We start from the raw sequence: 16,323 nt of genomic DNA, 5'->3' as shown, positions 1-16,323 counted from the left end.
CCCTGAACACTGCCAGAAATGGAAGACCTTCATTGTCAGTGGCAAAGCAGAAAGTAAGTAATGTCATTAATGAAAAGTGTGCAGTACTGCTTGCAACTGGAATGGTACACGACCACTGTACCATAATAAAACCAGCAGATTAACAATTGCAGGTACTAGGGACATCAGTGGGGCATTCATTGGTTGTAAAATCTCTAAGTACTCGTAAATCAAACTTCGAAACCAGGTTAAGTATGAAATCAGGTGTAACCCTCTCACCCCAGGTGAATACAAGCTAACAGCAACATAACTCTCCAATGCATAGGAATGACAATGACAAGGATATTTCCAATAAATAAACGTGCCTGGGGTAAATTTGTTTCGGGTAAGCACAAACATAAAAGTTTGAATGTCCCTTTAAGGGACAGTAGGACTGTTACTTGTCTGAACACTGACACACCCATGCAAATTTACTGTTCACCAGGAAGCAATAATTAACCTCACACCAGTATAAACTTAAATTACAATTGTATTGACAAACTATTTTAAACTATAACAAACACAATGATACTATATAATACAAAATAAAGAAAAGGGCTCATCATATACATGAAAATATTAGTTTATAATATGCACATAACCGTTGGAGCTCATTGCTGCATTATCAGTCTGGTATGCTTCACTTTGTCTACTCACGGTACTGAAGAATTCTGCCTGGAAACCCAGACCAAGCAAAACATACATAAATATCCACGCAACGTCCAAGGACAAGATGTCGAACTTACTCCAAGGTCGTGTGCTAGCTAACTTACTAAAAATATCTGCACATTCTCCAGGAGAACACTGCCCAATAGGTACAAGTCTACCTTAGTAACACACACAAAAATGTTGGAAGAACTCAGCACGTCAGGCAGCATCTTTGCAGGAATTTGACGTTTTGGGCTGAGACCCTTTATCAGGACTGCGAAAGAAGGGGGAAGAAGCCAGAAAGGGAATTGTCTTATCCAACCACAATCTGCACATTCCATAAACAGTCTGGTAAAGGTTGCTAAACTACTTCCAATGCCTTAACACTTTTCCTTAAATCAGAAAGTCAGTACTGTACACAGTATGCCAGATATGGGCTCACAAATTCTCTCCATGCTTTACTTTGTTTCCAATGCCATTAGGAACAGTTGTCCCCGAGAACTCATTGGTCCTTTGTGCAAGGTAAAGGCTATGTTAAGTAAAGGATGTTTATCCCGCATTTACACAATACGCAGCTTCAAGTTCCTGGGTGTCAAGAACTTTGAAGATCAAACCTGGTCCCAGCGTATTGATGTAGTTATAAAGGAGACAAGACAGCAGCTATACTTCATTAGGAGTTCAAAGAGATTTGGCACGTCAACAAATAACCTCAAAAACTTCTATAGATGTACCGTGGAGAGCATTCTGACAGGCTGTATTGCTGTCTGGTATGGGGAGGCTACTGCACAGGACCGAAAGAAGCTGCAGAGGGTTGTAAATCTAGTCAGCTCCATCTTGGGTACTAGCCTACAAAGTACCCAGGACACCTTCAGGGAGCAGTGTCTCAGAAAGGCAGCGTCCATTGTTAAGGACCTCCAGCACTCAGGGCATGCCCTTTTCTGTTACCATCAGAACAGAAGCCTGAAGGCACACACTCAGCGATTCAGGAACAGCTTCTTCCCCTCTGTCATCCGATTCCTAAATGGACATTGAACCTTTGGACACTGCCTCACTTTTTTTAATACACAGTATTTCTGTTTTTTGCATGTTCTTTTAATCTATTCAATATATGTATACTGTAATTGATTTACTTATTATTGTTGCTATTTTATTTCAATTATTATTCTTTTTCTATATTATATATTGCATTGAACTGCTGTTGCTAAGTTAACAAATTTCATGTCACGTGCTGGTGATAATAAACCTGATTCTGATTCTGAATTACAAATACATTACGTGTCTTACCTTCTTAAACACTGGAGGGCTTGGCAGTAGAGGGCCAAAGTGACGAACGCCCTCACGAGCGGTTACTGAAACCTGGCAGGAGTTAAGATGATTATCATGAGTGCTTTCTGAATGAATCTAAGCCCACGAGATTGAGATGGCTGTTATCCAAACATCAGTTCAGACAAGATCACACCTACCTTAACTTCTGTTGGGAAGAGTAACAGGAAAAATATGCAATGTGCTGCTGATCATCTGTAGAAGGAACCTAACAATAAGCAACCTTCTCATCTCCTTCACTCCCTACAGATGGACGAGGTTACCGGCAATATCAACCCTAGACCCATAGACGTAGGTGGTGCTGTCACAGGATAAGCAGTCAGTCACTTAGGACAAGCTTGAGGAGAAATTTCTTTACTCCATTCTCAACTCGAGTGGGCTGTGGGCTCACTGAGGTTAAGGATCAGGCGTTGATAACTCACCTCAACTCTGAACTGATTCCACAATCTACAGACTCAGTTTTCAAGGACCCTACGACATATATTCTCAGTATTATTTATTTATTTGCACAATTTGTCTTGTTTTGCACAATGGTTGCTCGTCAGTCTTAGTTTATGTATTGTTTTATTTGTGTATAGTCCTGGGCCTAACATGCAAGTGAAGAAAGCACAGCAGCACCTCTACTTCCTTTGGAGTCTAAGAAGATTTAGCATGACATTCAAAACTCTGACAAACTTCTATAGATGGGTAGTGGAGAGTGTATTGGCTGACTGCGTCACAGCCTGCTATGGAAACACCAATGCCCTTGAACGGAAAATCCCAGCAAAGAGTAGTGGAGATGCCCAGTCCATCACAGGTAAAGCTCCACCTCGACCATTGAGTACATCAACGTGAAATGTCACAGGAAAGCAGCATCCATCATCAGGAACCCCCACCACCCAGGACGTACTCTCTGTTGCCATCAGAAAGGTGGTACAGGAGCCTCAAGACCCACACCACCAGGTTCATGAATACTTATTACCCCTCAACAACCAGGCTCTCAAACCAAAGGGGATCACTGAAACGTTCCCACAACTGATGACTCAATTTCAAGGACACTTCATTTCATGTTCTCAATATTCATTGCTTAATTATTTATTATTATTATTATTTCTTTCTTTTCGTATTTTGTATTTCCTCCCAGGAGGGGGGAGAAGATGGCGGCGCGACGACAGTGCGCGCGGCCATTTCGGTGATGAATATCTGTTATCTGTCAAGTAGGGGACTGTGCATAATTCTGATTTGATGGAGACAGATGTGAGAGCACAGCGGAACATCTGGAAAACTTCTGAAATGCCCGCTTCGCTGCCGCTGCTACTGTGTGGTAACCAGAATCTCTGGAGCTGAAGGCCCCGAAATCCTCGGCTTTGCGTGTTTCAGCGGCCGGGGAGAGGTCGAAGGCGCTCGGCAGAGGATGGCGCTCGGGGGGCTGTATCGGAGAGGCTGGTCGGAAGCTCGGAGTTTTCGGTTGGATGGACTCAGGGTCGGCTGCTTCCAAGGTATCGGCAAGTTGACGGTGCCTGGAGGTTTATGGTAGGGAGTTTCTCCCTTTTGCCGCCCGTTATCGGGGACTCGGGAGTCAATCGACTTGGGACTTTGAGACTTTCTTTTACTGTGCTCATGGTCTGTTCTTTATCAAATTATGGTATTGCTTTGCACAGCTGTAACTTTATGTTATAATTATGTGGTTTTGTCAGTGTTATTCTTTGGTCTGTCTTGTTTTCTGTGATATCACTCCGGAGAAACATTGTATCATTTCTTAATGCATGTATGCATTTCTAAATGGCAATAAAAGAGGACTGAGTGTTCTCATAATCTAATCTAATCTAATCTAATTTGCAGAATTTATTGCCTTTTACACACTGGTTGTAGGTGTGGTCTTTAATGGATTCTATTATGGTTATTACTCTATTAGGGGTTTATTGAATATGCCCAGAAGAAAATGAATCTCAGATTTATATATGGTGATATATATGTCCTTTGATAATAAATTTACTTTGAACTTCTTTGTAAACTCTACTCTGTTTTCCGGTAAATGCCTGCAAGAAAATAAATCTCAAGGTAGTATGTGGTGACATACACATAGTTTGATAATAAACGTAAATTTACTTTGACTTTGGTCTGATTGAATGGTGGACCAGGCTCCACTAGCTGAATGGTCTGGTCTAATTTTTGTTTTGTCACATGTAATTAGAATAATTTCGGTACAATTTACCTTATAAGTTGTCTCACTTGGACTGGAGGCCTCGAGCTGTACCACGATGTAGGCATGAAGGAAGTTTGAAGCGATCATATCCGGAACGAAAGGGGTGTTTTCCTCTTGGAACACGAGTGCCACGATATCATTCCCTATGTGACGTTTCCTCTGTAGCTGTGACAGAGATACTGAAAATTTAGCCAAGCAAAAGGGTTGGGAAGAAGCTGCAACGTACCTCAATACTGGAAAGAGAAGTATTCTGATTCACTATTATGATAGTTTGGGTGGTGTCCATTTATTAAGCTCATGCCTCTTGTGAAAGCTTTGACTCATTCAGAGTAAAAGGGCAACGTCAGATACTTATCCTAGTAAAGGCCCTGGAGGATGGAAAACTGGTCAGGACTGGTGAGTGTTACACCCAAGGATAATCCACAATCACTGGCCACTTTATTAGGTACACTTGCTTGTTAATACAAATATTAAATCAGCCAGTCGGGTAACTCAATGCATAAAAGCATGCAGACATATCAAGAGGTTCAGTTGTTCAGACCAAACATCAGAATGGGGAAGAAATGTGATCTAAGTGACTTTGACCATGGAATGACTGTTGGTTTGAGTATCTCAGAAACTGCTGAACTCCGGAGATTTTCATGCACGGGTCTCTAGAGTTTACAGAGAATGGCGCGAGAAACAAAAATCATCCAGTGAGCGGCAGTTTGGTGGGTGAAAACAATTTGTTAATGAGAGAGCTCAGAGGAGAATGGCCAGGCTGGTTCAAGCAGTAACTCAAATAGCCGTGCTTTAAAACAGTGATGTGCAGAAGATTATTTCTGAACATCAAACATTGAAAAGGATGGGCTACAGCATCAGAAAACCACACCGGGTTTCACTCCTGTACTGAAGAAAGTTGCCACAGTGAGTGAATGGACACTTTCCACCAGAATCGTCAAATGACGTTTAAGAGAGGAAAGTGTTTATCAATTGCTCTTCACCCTGGCTCCAGGCCAAAAATCCCAATCTGTTCACCAGTTAGGTTCAGTGGTGACGTGGGATCCACTGCAGAGCGTGGTTGCAGCCATCGTCTCATCACTGTGGGGAATTGTGCCACTGGCTGTATTATTCATCTCTCATTAAAAAACCCATGCAGTAGTCTTGGCAGAACAAAGTCTGTGGAAATGGAAGATCAGGGCATAATGAATCGATGAAACTGAAATGATTGGACAGGTGGCATGAACAAAATGCTCCACCTCATTCCAGAAACTATGGCCACAAATACCTTGGAGTCATGGACAATTAGAGATTTAAAAGGTCGTTCAACCATCATATCTATGCCATTTGAGAAAGTGCTGTCCTCCCTAATCTGCCCTAATAGTCTGCAGGCCTACACGTGTTTGTCTAAGTCCTGTTTAAATGTGATGAAGGTTTTTCCAGACCCCAACCACCCTCTGAGAAGCTTTTCTTTCCAATTTTGCAAATTACTTGAAGTACAACCCCATCCCCTCCTCCCTGACTTTTGACATCCCTGCTGTGGGAAATAAGTTATTAAGGACCAGGCCCCATCAGCTGTGGGGAGAGAATCATGGGTAATGTTTGCATTCATTGATCTTTCAGTGATTGTCACTGATTGGAACTGCATGTTTATTGGTATTGATATTGATTTATTATTGTCACGTCACCAAGATACAGTAAAAAACTTATCTTTCCTACTGTTCATACTGAACAGATCATTAAACTGCACATTGAGCTAGAATAAAGTAAAAGAATGACAATGCAGAACAAAGGCATCAAGGGCATCTCAACAAGGCTGCATCTATCATTAAAGACCTTCCCCATCTGGGACATGCCCTCTTCTCATTTTAACCATCAGGGACGAGGTACGGGAGCCTGAAGACACCCTCAATGCTTTTGGAACACTACTTCTTCCCCTCATCCGATTTCCCTCGACCAGATTTGTGAATGGTCGGGGAACCCATGAAGTCTACCTCGCGACTTTGTTCTCTTTTTGCACTGTTTTTAATAGTGGTTGATGACTCTGTGGCCGTTCTCCGTTGCTGCAATCTTTACAACCTCTTTCAACCTTAAAATAATCCAACGTAACCAACTAATCTGAGAGATGGAGATTGTGCACAGGAGAGACTGTGGTTATGAGGAGAGATTGAAGAGGTTGAGAACCAAAACACACGGAGGGGAAATTTGTACAAAATTATGCCTGCTGGTCATTCCTCAGAGTAGCAGGAATGGATCCAAGTTAATTAGTACAAAGGATTAGAGGGGAATTGAGAAATTTATTTTTCACCCACACTCTGGTTGGGAGTCTGAAAGTTACCTCCCAGTAGAGTGGTGCATACAGATATACCACATTTAAAAAGCACCCTGATGAACCCTTGAAGAGACAGGCTACAGAAATCAGCCCTTGGCTGTTACATCTATAATGATCTGAATGGCCAGCTTCTGAACCCCAGGCCTCTAGGATTACCTTGTTGGAATGATTTTTCAGACTGACAGCTGAATTTATCCAGTGTTGTGATACGCCGGTTCGATTTCTCTCTGACCTTCCTCCTTTCACTAACACAAACCAAGTTGAAACTTCATTATTTAGAGCTGCACTTCCCGAAAAACTGAACTAAACTGAAATGTATTAATTCTTTTAGCCTAGTCCTCATGAGGTAGCAACCTTGGGGAAAGGGAGGGATTATAGAGGTAGTCTCCTAATTGCTTGCAATAGTTACCGGGCTCAAATCAGCTTCTATCCTGCTGTTATAAGACTATTGAACAGTTTCCAAGTACAATAAGAGTGGACTCTTGAACCTGTAATCTATTTTGCTATGGCCTTGCACTTTATTGTCATCTTGTGTTGCACTTTATCTGACACTGTAACACTTTATTCTGTTATTGTTTTACCCCGTACTGCCTCCATGCACAGTTCTGGTGAATTGATCTGTATGAATGGAATGCCACACAAGATTTTCAATGCACCTTGATACATGGCACAATAATAAACCAATTTAGAAAATTTATCACACAGAGTGAGGCCATTTGGCCCTTCATGTCGAGGCCTGGAGTTCAGATTCTGTCATCAGCCACTCCAGAGTCAGTGCCAGAGACTGAAGCCCAAAGATCAGTCGGAAGTCTGGAAGCCCAGTGGCCAAAGTCCGGAAACTGGAGGCCCAGAGGCCTGTTCTGGGGTTACAGGACTGTCTATGTGTGTGTGTGGGGGTGGGAGGGAGATAAGGGGCTTGTTTTCCTGCTGTCATTTTGTTGCTTGTGCTCCGTGTTCTGTTACACATCGTGGGCATGCTGTGTTGGCGTCGGAGTGTGTGGTGACAGTACAGACAGCCCACGGCACATCCTTGGCTTGTGCTGGTAGTTAACACTAACGCATTTCACTGTGCACTTTGATGTACATGTGATAAATAAATAAATCTCAGTGTCTATGCTGGTTGAAAAAGTGTGATCCAGTCTGATCACACAGTCTAGCTCGACACATGTATTGTTACAATGTGAGGTGGCTGCTGCCTTTATCAGGCAGTCAGTTACAGTCCTGTTCCAGGGTCTTCAGCAGAAATGTTGTCTGTCCCTTCCCCCTACAGATTCTCTCTCACCTGCTGAGTTATAGAGTCCATGCTGACAAATGTACCTTCCTGACTGAGCTCCATTTGACAGTATTTGGCCCATATACACCTGAAACTCCCTATCCACAATACCATAAGACATAGGAACAGAATTAGGCCATTTGTCCCATCGAGTTTGCTCCGTCACTTCATCATGGCTGATTTATTATCCCCCTCAACCTTATTTTCCTGTCTTCTCCCTGTAGCCTTTGACACCCTTAGTCATCAAGAACCTATCAACATCTGCTTTAAATATATCCTGTCCACATCTCAGTGGTACTCACCTCTACCATTTCCTCTGGCAGCTCACTCCACATTCATACACGCTCTGTGTGGAAAACTTGTCCCTCAGGTCCCCTTTAAGCCTTTCCCTGCTCACTTTAAACCTTCTCCCTCTGGTTTTAGACTCGCTTATTCTGGGAGATGAACTTTGACAATCTACCACCCCCACCCGACAATTTTATAAAGCTCTATAAGGCCACCCCTCAGCCTCCTTTGCTCCAGGGAAAACACGCCCAGTCTTGCAGTAAGTGGTGGCATTCAGTGATCAGCCAGGGCACAGTGGGTTTCCCGACCCTGCCCACTGCTGCTCTGGACTGGCTTTCCATCCTAATCCCACAGAGACTCATTTCCCACAGTCTTGGCTCTCACACTGCAGATGAACTACGACATCCCAAGGTCTTCCTCAAACATTGGCTGGAAGTATTTCCTCATCTCTACCTTAATCCTTCAATCAGCCATTTTAAGTTTATGCCCACTGGAGTCTGACCACACTGCTGAGGGAAATACACTCAATGGCTACTTTTTTTTTGTTACACCTGTACACTTGCTCATTAATGGAAGTATCTAATTAGCCAACCATGTGGCAGAAACTCTATGCCTAAAAGCATGCAGGCGTGGTCAAGAGATTCAGATTTTGTTCAGACCAAACATCAGAATGGGGAAAAAACGTGATCTAAGTGACTTTGACTGTGGAATGATCGTTGATGTTGATCTCCTAGGGTTTTCACGCACAACAATCTCTACAGCAGGGGTTCCCAACCTGTGGTCCATGGACCTCTTGCTTAATGGTATTGGTTCATGGGTTGAGAACCCTGCTCTAGAGTTTACAGAGAATGGTGTGCAAAACAAAAAAACATCCAGTGAGCAGCAGTTCTGTGGGCGAAAATGCCTTGTCACTGAGAGGCCAGTCGGTTCAAGCTGACAGGAAGGTGACAGTAACTCAAATAATTACGCGTTACAACAGTGGTGTGCAGAACAGCATCTCTGAACACACAGGATGTCAAATCTTGAAGTGGATGGACGGCAGCACTATAAGACCATGAACATGCACCCAGTTGACAGTTTATTAGGCACAGACGGTAACTAATTAATTGGCCACTGAGAATAGGTCCTTCGTATATTTAGATTTGGAAAGCTGCGCATTGAAGTAACACCACAAGCATGATTTCAAATGCACGTTCTCCATAGCTATGTTTAGACCGTCAGGAGAAACGCCCTTTCACTGCCCCTCACTACATCCAATTACCACATCTGAGGAAGAAGCCACAAGTTAAGGCTCAGTAAACGGTGAAGAGCATTTCAGAAACAGAAGAGGTTCTGCAGACGCTAGAAATCTAGAGCAACACCCACGAAATGCTGGAGGATCTCATCAGGTCAGGCAGCATCTATGGAGGGGCGTGAACAGTCAACGTTGCAAGCCAACACCCTTCGACAGGACCTGATTAGGAAGTAGATTTCAGCTGCTGAACTTTGTGAGGTGAAATTAAGGAAGTTATAATTACTTAATTTGAATAAGGGAATTTTTTTCCTGCTTTCAGATTTACTGAAGATGGAGTTCAATCAGATTTACAAAAAAAAATCACTGTGATAACTTTTATATAGCAGGAAACACGATCAAACTGCAGAAGGCAGAATTGAGAACAGGCAGAATTGAGAACAGGCATCATTCACAAAGGAAAAAGTCCATTAGCCAATGAGCAGGATAGACAGAGAGAAATGGTGTAGGTTTTAAGAGGAAAGTGACTGAGTGACGGGCGTGGTCAATCAGGGACGCAGCAGTACAGAGCACTCTCATTCTGCACTGTTACGGTACTGAACAGGTTCAGCAAGAGCACAAAACATTTTGCTGGGGAACACACACAAAATGCTGAACGTTCTCACCAGGTCAGGTAGCATTTGCAGAGGGAAATAAACAGTTGATGTTTATCAGGACCAAAGTGTCACCTGTTTATTGTGTTCTGTGTTGTTCTGCCAGTACTCCAGTATTCTGTGTGTGTGTGTGTTACTAAAGCTTTCCAACACCTGTAGGCTCTCTTGTGCGTATAAACTGCTGCAGGAGCTCAGCGGCTCAGGCAGCCCAGGACCCTGCATCAAGAGTGAGGGTGCTAAAGGGAGGTGGAGAGTGTGACGGGATGAGGGGGAGGGGAGAGGCAAGTAATCCAGGTGAGGAGGGAGAAGGTGGGGAAAGGAGGGAGGTCGAATTGGGAGGCTGTAGCTGGCTGGTGATGGGTAGAGAGAGAGAGAGGGGGCAGAGACATGTGGAAAGAAGGGATGATGGAAGTGTTGGCTGGATTAGAGTGTATTGCTCACTTTCAGATTAATTTACTGATCACAGGTTCATCAAAACATAGTGAAATGCTTCATTTATGTTAACAACAACGCAACCTCGGGTGTGCTGGGGACGGCCCACAAGTGTCGCCACACATTCTAGCACCAACCTAGCATGTCCACGATGCTCGGCAGAACAACACAGAACACAACAAGCCCCTGTTCCACCCACCTACCCATGCACACACAAGGACAGTCATCCAACCCCAGTCTTTTTCTGACAGTCATTGATTTTATCACTATATTGAATAAGACCATGAAACAAGAGTACCACCCAGCCAGTCGGCCTCTCACACCTACTCCACCACTCAATGAGATCATGGCTGGTCATTTACCCTAGTGCTACCTGAGGTTTTGAGGGAGAAGTGGTCATTGTGGAGGAGTCATTGAAGCTGTCACTGGGACAAAATGCCAGGTTAATCTTCCTTTGGCACAAAGGACAGCTCAGTTATTTAGGCCTCTGGTGTCAGGAATATTCCAAGAGGGGCAAATAACTAAATATTTCAAAAAGATAAAGATTTGGGGAAATGAATACTCCATTTGGTAAAACCCAATGGAATAGCCCCTTCTTTCCTTGAACAGAGCTGGAATCTTACAGGCCACATCTCTCTCAATATAAATTCAATTCCCTGATCTTTTAGACCCTTGTTTACTTGTGGCTCAAGCAACAATAAAGAAGTTATTGCCCTTGACGTTCTGTAATTTCCCCCCTTCATTATGGTGGGTGAGGGGAGTAACAAAGATGTTACCAGAACCAGGGAATTTTACAGGAAAGATTGATTAATCCGGGCAGTTGGTTTGGGAAGAGAGATTTTAGATTTAGATTCATTCTCCTAATCACATGTACACCCAAACAGAGCAAAATGCCCCATTTCCGTAACAACGAACACAATTTAAGGATGTGCTGGGGGCAGCCCGCAAGTGTTGCCTCACATTCTGGCCTACAGGGCTGAGCAGGAAGAGCTGTGGCAGGATGTTCCAGGAAGCGGTTTCACTGAATTGTGTAATACATGAGGACCTGGAGGCAATGGATTTACACCCTTTAGTAGGAAGGTGAATTAGAGGGAGCACAGATTTCCCAATCAGTGGACGGGCTGGAAGGGAGGCGAGGTTTTGTTTCAAGTAGTCTGGTGTTCACTTCCTAAAAGGCTCATGGAAGCACAAAACTTCATCACATTTAAAAAGTGCCCAGATGTCGATTTAAAACATAACACAAGCAGTGGCAAGAGCTGTCAAGGGTGTGAAGGGTCAACCAACCTCCCCCTGTAGTCATGAACTTCTACGATTCTATTCGTACGTTTTAGAAGCATGAGGGGTGACCTTATTCAAACCTATAAGACCCTAAGGAAGCTTAGGAGGGTAGATGTTGGATTGTTTTCACTATTCAGAGAGAGTCATGAACAAGGCGACATAGTTACAGGGTAAGGAGCTGGTCATTCAGAGCAGATGCACGTAAAATCTCTTCGCTTGGAAGCTAGCTTATCCCTGGAATTCTCTGCCCCAGCCGGTGATGGAAGCTGATAGAAGTATTTAAATTGGAGATGGATAAATATTTGAAAGGTTGAGGAGCATAGCGGTATGGAGAAATGGCACAGGCCAACACAGATCAGTCATGGTCACATTAAGTGGTGGGGCAGGCTTGAAAGATCTCATGGTCTACTCCTGCTCCTACTGCCTTGTGTTCTTGTGATGGAGTGAGTGGCTGCATTACAGGCATCTGTCTCTCTTTGAACTCACCTGCTGATTGTCTCCCTCTGTGAAGGGCAGCTTAGTGGAGACATGAAACATTATCTCTCGGTCTTTGAAGACAGTGTAGACAGACTCAGACCCGGTCTGACCATGTGCGACATCGAGGCCTCCTCGGAACCTGTAATAGGAAGGTATTTTACATGCAAGTTGCACCCTCCTCCGCATGAAGGCTTCCAAAATCAGAATGTAATGTTGGTGTATCAACTTTCTCATTTGTAGTGATGTAATACATGGTGAGTACAGAGAATCACTTCCTTCTATAGCAGGATTATAAATAAATGCTTCTGCTATCTTCCTTTCCAACCTTGATACGTTGACTGTTTATTCCCTTCTATACATGCTGCCTGACCAGCTGAGTTCCTCCAGAATTTCGAAGGTGTTGCAAACAACAAGTACTTCCTTTCCACTTGGCCTGCAGTGATCTACAACTGCTCTGGTTTTAAGAAGCAGATTTTCCTTTCTCAGGACTCCACTCAAACTCAGACATAAAATATCCTCCACTCAAAATTACTCTCAGCTTCAAAATAGAAAGGGGGTAGACAATGGGCACAGCTGGTGGAGCTGCTGCTTCACAGCTCCAGAGACCTGGCCTTAGCCCTGACCTCAGCCATAGTCCGTGAGGAGTTTGCATGTTATCCCTGTGACCACGCATGCTTCCCTCAGGTACTTCAGTTTCTTTCCAAGGAAGTATGGGTTGGTGGGCTAATTGGCCACTGTAAATTACTTTATCTGCAGGCGCCCATGAGAAGGGAATTAAGTGCCTACGCTTCTGTTCTCCGATGCTTGAAAACAATACAAAATCATCCCATTGAAATCGGTTAAATTCTTTGAAGGTTTGGCAGTGTTGATACTGAGAACCTCTTGACCCTGTATGAAGCATCACATCAGTCCTGATGACCCCAAAGCATCAGCAATTCCTTTCCCCCCACAATACTGCTTGACCCGCTGGGTCGCAGAATCTGGTTTGTAGCTCCAGGTTCCAGCATCTGCTGCCTCTTGTGTCTCCATTGACTATGTGCCTTGGGTTCGGATTGGATTGAGTTGAGGATGCATTCAGACAAAGAAATTTGGGTATGGCCTAGGTCAGTATGTCACCCATATGAATATAATTTCCTTATGTGCCCTTTTGTTGATCAATAGCAATATACGTGCACCATAGCCAAACTTTTCTCCACTCTCTGCAGATGTCTCCAAGGTAGGGGAAGTAGGAAAACTACCAGGAGTCTTTGGGCACTGGTCAGGTTCAGACTGACCATGGTTGAGTGGGATCTTTATTTTTTTTTAAACCCAGGTATATCCTTACAAGGGTGGCAGGGTGGAGATATGTCTCTACCAAAGGAGGTGTAAGGTGCTCCTTCCCCCCACTAACCTGCAGGTCCAGGTTAGCACACCCCCCACCTCTGATCAGGGTCACGTGAAGCCAAGGGAGCAGATGGTGGATGGTCATATGAGCAGCTGGTGCACATCACAAGTCCTGGTTAAGCAACCACTCATGCCAGGCAGACAATCTCTGAAGAGTATTGATAATGGCTGGGGCCACCCATCTTGTAAAGACACTGCCCAGAAAAAGGCAAACCACCCCTGAAGAAAAATTTGCCAAGAACAATCATGGTCATGGAAGGACCATGATCGCCCACGTTGTAAGACACGGGACAGAACGAACAAACGATATCCTTATAATGATGGCTTCCAGGATGCTGGATAAGTATTAGGCTCAAGGTCTGGGATGAGATTATTTTTCCCAGTCAAAGGGTTGTGAATATTTGGATGTCTGCACACCAGCAAAGTGGATGCCCAGTTTTTGGCTGCATTCAAAACAGACGTTTGATCTTTGGATTTAAGGGATGAGGAACAGGGTGAGATCGGTGGATAGAGAATGGGAATGAAATGCCAGAAAATAATGAAGGACCCCTACCCACGATGGACATCTGGTCTTCTTACCCCTTCCACTGGGGAGAAGATTCAAAAGCTTGCATCTGCTTGGGCCGGCACTGTAGCATAGTGGTTGGTGAAGTATTTTGCAGCACCCATTACTGGGGTTCAATTCCCTCTGCTGTAAGGACTTTGTACCTTCTCCCCATAACCCTGTGGGTTTCCTCCTACATTCCAACGATGTATGGATTGGGATTAGTGAGTTGTGAGCAAACTATGTTGGCGCCAGAAGCATGGCAACCCAGCACAATCCTTGGACTGTGTTACAAGACTATAAGATGTGGGAGCAGAATTAGGCCATTTGGCCCATCGAGTCTGCTCCACCATGGCTGATCTATTTTCCCTCTCAGCCCCAATCTCCTGTCGTCTTTCCGTATCCCTTCCTGCCCTGACTAATCAAGAATCTATCAACCTCTGCCAACGGATACATAAAGACTTGGCCTCCACAGCTGCTTGTGGCAATAAATTCCCATAAACGTTGCTGGTGAACGCAGCAGGCCAGGCAGCATCTCTAGGAAGAGGTGCAGTCGACGTTTCAGGCCGAGACCCTTCGTCAGGACTAACTGAAGGAAGAGTGAGTAAGGGATTTGAAAGTTGGAGGGGGAGGGGGAGATCCAAAATGATAGGAGAAGACAGGAGGGGGAGGGATGGAGCCAAGAGCTGGACAGGTGATAGGCAAAAGGGATACAAGAGGAACATGGGACAGGAGGTCCGGGAAGAAAGACAAGGGGGGGGGACCCAGAGGATGGGCAAGGGGTATATTCAGAGGGACAGAGGGAGAAAAAGGAGAGTGAGAGAAAGAATGTGTGTATAAAAATAAGTAACAGGTGGGGTACGAGGGGGAGGTGGGGCATTAGCGGAAGTTGGAGAAGTCAATGTTCATGCCATCAGGTTGGAGGCTACCCAGACGGAATATAAGGTGTTGTTCCTCCAACCTGAGTGTGGCTTCATCTTTACAGTAGAGGAGGTCGTGGATAGACAACAAGTACTACACATGCCCTTACACTTCCTCCCTCACTACCATTCAGGGCCCCAGACAGTCCTTTCAGGTGAGGCGACACTTCACCTGTGAGTCGGCTGGGGTGATATACTGCGTCCGGTGCTCCCGATGTGGCCTTTTATATATTGGAGAGACACGACGCAGACTGGGAGATCACTTTGCTGAACACCTACGCTCTGTCCGCCAGAGAAAGCAGGATCTCCCAGTGGCCACACATTTTAATTCCACATCCCATTCCCATTCTGACATGTCTATCCACGGCCTCCTCTACTGTAAAGATGAAGCCACACTCAGGTTGGAGGAACAACACCTTACATTCCATCTGGGTAGCCTCCAACCTGATGGCATAAACATCGACTTCTCTAACTTCCGCTAATGCCCCACCTCCCCCTCATACCCCATCTGTTACTTATTTTTATACACACATTCTTTCTCTCACTCTCCTTTTTCTCCCTCTGTCCCTCTGAATATACCCCTTGCCCATCCTCTGGGTTCCCCCCCCTTGTCTTTCTTCCCGGACCTCCTGTCCCATGATCCTCTCATATCCCTTTTGCCTATCACCTATCCAGCTCTTGGCTCCATCCCTCCCCCTCCTGTCTTCTCCTATCATTTCGGATCTCCCCCTCCCCCTCCAACTTTCAAATCTCTTACTAGCTCTTCCTTCAGTTAGTCCTGACGAAGGGTCTCGGCCTGAAACGTCGACTGCACCTCTTCCTAGAGATGCTGCCTGGCCTGCTGCGTTCACCAGCAACTTTGATGTGTGTTGCTTGAATTTCCAGCACCTGTAGAATTCCTGTTGTTTGCAATAAATTCCACAGGATTTCCATTGTCACTGACACAAATGACTTATTCCACTGTAAGCTTTGGTGTTTTGATGTACATGTGGCAAATAAAGCTAATCTTTATCTAATCATGAGAACATGGACCACCAGGCTCAAGGACAGCTTCTGCTCCACTTTTGTAAGATTATTAAATAGTCTCCTTGAGCCATAAGATGAACTCTTGGCTTCATAACCTACCTCATCAAAACCCTTGCATTTTATTGTCTACCTGCACTGCACTTTCTCGGCAATTGTAACTCCTGTTTTTCTGCACTCTGTTATTGCTTTTCCCATTGTACTGCCTCAATGCACTGATTGGTATGGAGAACATGCAAAACAAAGATTTTTCACTAACACAAGGAAGTCTGCAGGTGCTGGAAATCAAACACAACTCACAGAAAACGCTGGAGGAACACAGCAGGTCAAGCAGCATCT

General features: G+C 44.6%; 1 protein-coding gene across 9 annotated transcripts in view; it reads right to left on the bottom strand.

The window, feature by feature from the left end:
* Positions 1-16,323, bottom strand: part of LOC140187816 (rap1 GTPase-activating protein 2-like) — a 448,669-nt gene that overhangs the window by 37,943 nt on the left and 394,403 nt on the right. For all 9 annotated transcript variants that reach the window (XM_072243593.1, XM_072243591.1, XM_072243592.1 and 6 more), the window contains 3 exons: positions 12,124-12,253; positions 4,184-4,339; positions 1,951-2,022 (listed from right to left, as the gene is read on the bottom strand). In XM_072243593.1, the coding sequence (XP_072099694.1) occupies positions 1,951-2,022; positions 4,184-4,339; positions 12,124-12,253 (358 nt within the window). The remainder of the gene's footprint in view (positions 1-1,950; positions 2,023-4,183; positions 4,340-12,123; positions 12,254-16,323) is intronic.

This window comes from Mobula birostris, chromosome 25, assembly GCF_030028105.1.
Source record: "Mobula birostris isolate sMobBir1 chromosome 25, sMobBir1.hap1, whole genome shotgun sequence".
Taxonomy (NCBI): domain Eukaryota; kingdom Metazoa; phylum Chordata; class Chondrichthyes; order Myliobatiformes; family Myliobatidae; genus Mobula; species Mobula birostris.
Note: the sequence above shows the minus strand (reverse complement) of the source record. Positions and strands in the feature narration are given on the sequence as shown.